The 7,628-nt window shown below is 44.5% G+C and overlaps 1 protein-coding gene and 1 long non-coding RNA gene across 3 annotated transcripts in view; one reads left to right on the forward strand and one right to left on the reverse strand.

Annotated features, from left to right (window-relative positions):
• The window catches only part of LOC109436342 (uncharacterized), a 36,650-nt gene extending 33,285 nt beyond the window's left edge, over positions 1-3,365 (reverse strand). The window contains exons 1-2 of one of the 2 annotated variants that reach the window (XR_002136100.2): positions 2,533-3,365; positions 300-416 (exon numbers count right to left, since the gene is read on the reverse strand). This is a non-coding gene — a long non-coding RNA (uncharacterized LOC109436342). Of the gene's footprint in view, positions 1-299 lie in introns of both variants that reach the window. The other variant, XR_012493104.1, reaches the window with a different exon arrangement.
• Positions 1-4,804, forward strand: part of NLRC3 (NLR family CARD domain containing 3) — a 30,762-nt gene extending 25,958 nt beyond the window's left edge. Inside the window, exons 15-19 of the mRNA XM_019714863.2 lie at positions 1,187-1,270; positions 1,671-1,754; positions 2,427-2,510; positions 2,944-3,027; positions 3,343-4,804. Coding sequence (XP_019570422.2) covers positions 1,187-1,270; positions 1,671-1,754; positions 2,427-2,510; positions 2,944-3,027; positions 3,343-3,433 — 427 coding nt within the window. The 3' untranslated portion in view covers positions 3,434-4,804. The remainder of the gene's footprint in view (positions 1-1,186; positions 1,271-1,670; positions 1,755-2,426; positions 2,511-2,943; positions 3,028-3,342) is intronic.
• Positions 4,805-7,628: the final 2,824 nt, after the last annotated feature.

The raw sequence follows: 7,628 nt of genomic DNA on the forward strand, positions 1-7,628 counted from the left end.
GTGGCCCCACATCTGTATGCCAGGCCTCTGTGCTAAGCTCCGAACCAATGTGTCCACTGCCCACTCTGCACCTCTCCTTAGGTGTCTCATGGTACTTCAAACTGCCTGACTTATCTCCTCCATAAGCCCACTTCTTGGTTCCCCATCTCACGAATAGAACAAGCCAACCAACTGGGGGCAAAGTAGAAACATTGCCCTCCCTCTTTTCCAAGTCCCGTCAATTCATTTCCTAGCGCTGTCGATTCTTCTCCCAATGTCCCACCCCCACGGCCACTGTCTAGGCCGCCAGCGTCACTCACCTGTATCACTGCAGCAGCCTCCACACCCCGTTCATCCTTTCATACTGGTGCCCAAGATCTTTCCAAACCACGCGTCTGTCCCCGTCCTGCTGAGACATTTCAGTGCCTGCTCAGTGCCTGCAGAGGGAAGCCGACCTTCAGCACAGCTTCTAGGGCCCCCAACATCTGCTTCCTTTGTACCCCTCATCCCCGTCTCATACTCCAGACTACTCAATTTCATGGGGTTCCTTAGATGAGCTAGGTCCTCTCCCCCGTCTCTTATTCTTCAGGTTTTGGTTTAGACCTATTTCTTCTGGGCAGCCTGTGACCACCCCAGGCTGGGAGACCTCCCTGCAGCCTGCACACGGCCTCTGGTAACTGCTCATTTCACCACGTCTCCCCGCCTGAGTTCCAAGTGGGCAGAATGGGGCTTGCTAGTACACAATACACAGTCAATGCCTGTTAACATCATTATTGCAAACTGCTCCCTTAAACACGCCCAAGTCCACTTGCACTAAACTCTTCATCATTTACTGCTCCAGGGCCAGCTATTTCTTCCAATGTGGAAAAAGATGTAAAACGCTGACTAGCAAGAATAGCCCGGGGATCAAGGACTTCAATTTAGCTTTCTGGTTGGCTTTGAAAAGCATCCCCTATTGTGTCCCAAGCCCTTGATGACAGTACTTCCACTTCCTTTTTCTTGTTTGCCTCTGGGGTCCAGACTCCAGACCCCTGTCCATGTTATTTAGGAGGCCATGGGGCTGCAGTGGCCACACAGGGTGACCCTGGGAGTCTAGTCTACGGTGTGTGTGGTCTGAATTAAATAGAAGGTCCAAGCTCAGCTAAGCACATCATGCTAGAAGCTGGCCCTGTGCCCTAGGTGCCCAGGGGTCACTGTCTGTGTTCAGTTTACAGGAGAATGCCATCGGGGACGAAGGCGCCTGTGCGGTGGCCAACGCACTGAAGGCAAACACGACCCTCACTGCTCTCTAGTAAGTCGTGATGTGCATGGCGGCCCAGGAAGCCAGCCCTTCACCATCCTTTCATACAAAACCCCATTTCTGTTTCCCCGTCAAGGAAGGTGTATTTGGTTTTCCTAGAAAGTTAGAATTGGGGGTACAGGGAGTGTTCTCCCCCAAACTCTCCAGAAGACTACCTCTACTTCCTGTGCCCACAGTCCCAGATTTGTCCTAGGCACCAGTACAGGTGGGACATGCAGCGTTCCTTGGACTGAAAACGGGCCAACAATTTTCAGTGCTATTTCGCCACTTTCAGCCTTAAGTCAAGGGGTGGTGAAAACGAAGGATGAGTATGGACGGACACTGGGCCTGGGGCAGGTGTGAGGGCTAAATAGGCACAGCCTGTCTGTGGTGACAGCATCTTCTCTTACAGTCTCCAGGTGGCCTCCATTGGAGCCCCGGGGGCCCAGGCCTTGGGAGAGGCCCTGTCTGTGAACAGAACCTTGGAGGTTCTCGAGTAAGTATTTCAGTCTCTGGCTACAGTCTCTTGCCCAAACAAATCAAGCTGTTGATTCAAAATGGATATGGAAGAGAGAAAAAAATGTCAACTTACATGAAACTCACAAATCATTTAAAGCGCTTCACTTAGGTCAAGCATGCCCCAGCTTCCCCATTCCCACTTCACCCTCCTCCCTGGGAGTCACTGTGGTCGGTCCCCTCTCCTTGAGTACCTGCTCTTCCCGGTCTTGCCCAGGCTGCACACATCCCAAGGCCTTTTAGGGTTTCCTGGGGCGATCTGTGACCACAGATCTAAGTCTTTGAGATCCAAGAGTTTGGGGCCTCCAGCTCTGTGGGGCTCTCGGACACGTCCAGGGCCTCCCTGCCCCTGCAGTTCTATGAGGCCGAGCACAGAGGGAGGCTGGAAGAAACGTTTCCTCTGCCCAGTTCTCCTTTCTTTGGAAAGCCAAAGGAGCATGAAGGCCCCAACAAACCACCCAGGTTGGGTCGGCTCACCCCCTCCTCAATGTCCTGCTTGCTCCCCAGAGCCGATCTCCATTCTGCGCCCGAAGTGAGGCAGGAGCAACCTAACCCCGCGGCTGCTGAGTTCATGCAGCCTCTACCCAGTAGCCCACACGCATCTGAAGACGTATCACTGTCACCATGCCTTATGTTTCCTCTCTCCTGACAGCTTAAGAGGAAACGCCATTGGGGTGGCCGGAGCCAAAGCCCTGGCAAATGCTCTGAAAGTCAATTCGAGTCTCCGAAGAATCAAGTGAGTGGTTGTAGGGACCTACCTGTGCCTCAGAGCAGACGACTTCTCTGCTGGAACCTCCCCCATGGGATAAGATGCATTTGGTTTCCTCTGTAGCTGCTTCCTTCTGAATAGAAGTAGTTCAGACTGTTCTGGTTACTGTAGTCCCAATATAGCTGCAGATGGGTTTGTCCAATCTGCCTCGCGTAAGTCAGAGGTAAGTTACTTAACATCTGCATTTTGGGTCTTACACCCTCCATGCCACTTGGACAGAACCACCTGGCTCCCTGAAGACTCCGGTCTCAGGGTTAAATGCCACCTCGCTGTTGCTATGGCACCAGTGGACATATCAGCTCCAGAACTGCCCAAGATAATGAACGCAATGCTGCTTCCTGGGGTTTGTTCTTCTGTCCTAACTGGTTCACTGTGGTGTCTCCATCTTTTCTCTGCCTAGTCTTCAAGAAAATTCCTTGGGGATGGATGGGGCAATATGTGTTGCCACCGCACTGTCTGGAAACCACGGGCTCCAGCATATCAAGTGAGTAGGACTCAGAAGTATCTGCCCTGTCCCGCCATTCTCGCTCACCCTTAGAACTGCTCCCAGATCAGGTCCTACCTTCTGCCCGATTCTCTGAGCCAGTTGACACCCAGGCCCCTCCATTGCGCTGGGGGGAAAGTTGGTATAAGAGGAAGCCATTCAGAGCCTTGTCCAAGGGAGGAATCCTAGAAGGACAAAGGTTTCACCCAGAGTTCTGCACTTTATGTAGTGACCACCTACTCTTTACTAAAGACATCCTGCAGGCCTCTAGCCCTTCAGTCAATTTCTCAACTTGTCCTACTTCTTCTCTTCTAGTCTCCAGGGAAATCACATTGGGGAATCTGGTGCCAGGATGATCTCAGAGGCTATCAAGACAAATGCTCCCTCATGTACTGTTGAAATGTGAACCAAACCACTTCCTGGTGGACCAGGCAGGAAGATGGGCAGAGATGCAGCTGGAAGCTTTCAAACAAAAAGACCATTTTCTAGGGGGCCTTTCTGTGGTCTGGGAATGACACTGACCTGCATGCGAGCTGATCTCCTGCAAGGAGGCAGGAAAGGTACTGCCAGAGGAGGTCACGAGCACCTCTCCTGGTCCAGGGTCAGTGCAGGCAGAGGAGAGATGGATACTATGCTATGGCACACAGAGGTCGTCCACCAGGGGACCCAGGAACTCAGACCTTAAAGCTCAGCAAGTAAGAAGCTTGTCTGAGTTTACTCTTTCCTTGAGGTCTTCATGTGACCCCAACTTTTTTATTATTATTGCCTTTTACACTCACTTGGTGAAAATCATCCCTCTCCCCCTGAAATGAGTTGCCATCTTCCAGCCCATGAAGAATATCAATTTGGCATTGGTGACAGAGGGGACCTCTATTTCTTTTCTCAAAAAGAAAAGGTTTTAGGAGTATGATCCTTCGAGATATATGGGAAAATTATGGGAATTTTTTGAAGAGAAATGAAGACTTTATAATTACAGAATTCTGGAGATAGAGACAAAAAAAAAAAAACCTTCTCCAAGGTTTTTGCCACCTTTTAGCCATTACAGAATCTCTTTTAGGCATGGACTATGTCTGGCATGTTATTTGGAGTCTGCCACACTGGTTATCAATAGCACATTAAATGTCAATGCCTTAGTAGTGTTATTCTATATTGGGCTTCCAAAACTACTTCTGTGGCTACAGCTTCTCTTTGAAGACAAGTAAGCAGAGCTTCCACGTGGCATAAACTCCCTCAGATGTCTGTGTGTGTCGAAAGGGAAAAGATCCCAAATGGACACCACAGTTCTCATCAACTAAATAACCAAGGAAAATGCTTATGAAGATTATAAAATATCATTTTTAAATTCGAACAGGAAGCATTGTTGTTCCAAATGTTTCTTTAAAATGAGTATTCAGGCAAGCATCACCACTGGATGCTAAAACATGGATAAAAGCCCATGGAGGAAGAAGATATCCACAGTCTCAAAGTATCATCCCAGAAAGGGTATTTATAACGGGAAAAAGATACCTTAGAGAAATTGTACAAATGCTGCCTTAACAAAGTGATTAAACTTAATATCACCAATAATGGGACAAATGGACATCAGGGGCCCCAATGTGATGCACTGAGAAGGACACATCACTGATGTAGTATTCTTGCCAAAAAGGTTTACCTGAATCTAATCCAACAACATCCAAATTGAGGGGCATTCTGAAACAAACAAACAAACTAGCCTGACTTCTTCAAAAATGTAAATGTCATGAAAAATAAAAAAGGCTGGAGACTGTTTTAAATTGAAGGAGACATAACAACTTAATGTAAGATTTTTGGATCCTAGGCTGGAGGGGAAAAAAATCAGTTATAAAGAACATTATTTGGAAATTGGGGACATTTGAACATGAGTCTTGTATAGTATTTATTGGATTAGCTTTTTTAAAAGATATTTTTGCTGGATATAGAATTCTAGATTGAAAGTTTTTTCTTTCAGTACTTTCTAGATGTTGCTATACTGTCTTCTGGTTTGTACTGTTTCTGGCTGAGTTGAGAACTCAACAGAACAAGAGCTGCAGCAGCCAAATGCTGGAGAAAGCTGTGTCACATAAGAACCTACCACTGTAGAAACCTCAGGGCCCAAAGCAGTAGCGAAAAAGTGCATTCTCCAGGGACTTTGAGAGCAAGCTAAACTAGAACTGGAAGGGGACCCCCACCTCCTCCAAAGTCTCTTGAGCACCCTCTACTGACCAGGCTTAACATTTTGCTGGCTGACAAAGGAGAGATATTACAAGAAATAGCTCCATTATCACAGAGCAGGCAAAAAGGTGAATTTGGAGCTGAGGCAATAAACTGATAGCCAGCACAGGGGGATTTATCTGGTTTTACATATTGGACAGTTTCTATTGCTGTCTTCAGGGTCAGTAATGTTTTCTCCTGCAGTGTTTGATCTGCTCCTAATCCCAGTTTGTATAGTTTCATCTCATTTTTTTAATCTCTAGAAGTTTTGTTTGAGGCTTTCTTTTTATCTTCCATATCTCTCCTTAATATGCTCATGCCTTCCTCTACAATCTGAATATATGGAATATAATTATAACTGTTTGAATGTCCTTTTCTACTAGTTCTATCATCTATCATTTCTGGGTCATTTTTTGGCCTGTTTCTTGATTATTCTCATCATGCCTGATAATTTTTTATTGGATACCGGACATTGGGAATTTTACCTTTCTGGGTGCTATTTTTATATTCCTTAAAATATTCTTGAGCTTTATTCTGGGACTCAATTACTTAGAAACAGTTGAATCCTTTCAAAACTTGCTTTTAAGGTTTATTAGCCAGGATCAGCCAATTCTTTACTGTAGGACTACTTTGGCTCAACTTCTGAAGAAATGCCCCATTATTCTGGGTACTCTACCTGATGCCCAAGTCAAGAAAACTATCTACAATAGACACTGTAAAAATCCAGGTATAAAAGATTGTGAAATCCTTCTTACCCTAAATAGTAGCATCTACCCAACTGGTATGCATGTTTTCAATATAAAGTATGAATTTAAGCAGAATGACTCCTAATGTAGACTTTACTTCATCAGTTTCTCTCTGTCAGTCATCCACTCCCATTCTATGACCTAGTTCCCTTCAACTAAAAAGCATGTTTTCCTTGCATAAATAAATAAATAAATGCAAGCCCTCTGCCCCTCCAAAATGTTCTTTGCCCTCTCTTTTCACTTGTGACTATCCACTTTTCTGAAGAGTCTTCAATACTCACGGTGTTGATTTCAAATTCCAACCTCTTTTCAACCCATCACTTGCTATCTGACTTCTGGCTAAGGTCACCACAGATTTCCTAATTGCCAATGTCAATGGCCTCCTTGACTCAACCTCATTTACAACAAGGATCTAGCACTTGCTCACCTCTCTCTTCCTTGGATATTCTCCCCTGCCTTGGCTTCCATAACATTACAACCTTCCAGTCCTACCTTCTCCTTACCACTCTTCTTCAACACTCTTTGAAAAATTGAAAATATTTTTTCCTAATTATTAAAGCAAAATATAGTCACTTAAAAAAGTACTTTCCTAGCCTTTTTTTTCTGGCCCTTTGTGGACTTTTCCCCTTAGACACAGATGTTACTCAGGTTTCCACCCTTAGCTCTCTTCTCATCCCACGTTCTCCCCTGAGGAATTTGATATGCAAATGTTCTCAAACCTAAATCTCCAGCCCCTTACCTCTTTCCTGTCTGTATATTTATCATTTTAAAAATTTATATTAATCAGAACAACATACATAGTAATATACATAATTTAAAAAGCCAGAGTATAGGCTTATAAGGGAAAACAGCAGTCTCCCATCCTGTTCCTCCCCTTTTTGAATATCTCTACTCTCAAAACTAAATATCCTACATACACTATTTCTTGCTTTATTATTTTAGAGAGTATCTACTGACTTACTATTATGGGAAATGGCACTTGTTACATATATCACCTTATATCCCCACTTTTTGTTTCTCCATCCTTCCAACATAGTTATAGCATGATTTTTTGGTTAAATCATTATTTAGTGTTTATCTTACGACTTTATTAGTCCTGATAATTGCTGAGCCATTTTCTTCCTATGTAATTGTTGTCTACAATTAACAGTTGCATTATTGTTTAAATTTACTTAACGTTCTATGTCACTATTGCTTAATTCTTTCCAAACTGCCCAACAGAAGTGTAAAATCTAAACACTATTTCTCACAGACACGTTGGCTATTCCATCAGTTCCATTTTTCCCTAATGACATTTCTTCTTGAAACCTTTGTCTTCCTGCTCCAGTCACATCCTTATTTAAAGGACTTTTGTTCTGAATAGGAGGTAGAAGCTTTCAGTCCCCTTCCAATTCAACCAGTCCTGGATTCTAGCACCTGAGAGTCCCCTGGGCCAATCTAACAGCTGTGATATTTATGTAGTACGTTGCTCACCTAAAGAGACACACTTTCCCTTCAGTTTGACACACATACTATAGTTTAAAATGCAAAGGAAAGAGATCTTGCATTTATTTTTTCTTCTTACCCCAACTAAAATGGAATCAAGTTCTTCAGATAGCTAATTGGAAGTCCTTAGACTTTGTTCTTGATGGCTACCACCAATAAAAC

This window comes from Rhinolophus sinicus, linkage group LG18 (assembly GCF_036562045.2).
Source record: "Rhinolophus sinicus isolate RSC01 linkage group LG18, ASM3656204v1, whole genome shotgun sequence".
NCBI classification, from domain to species: domain Eukaryota; kingdom Metazoa; phylum Chordata; class Mammalia; order Chiroptera; family Rhinolophidae; genus Rhinolophus; species Rhinolophus sinicus.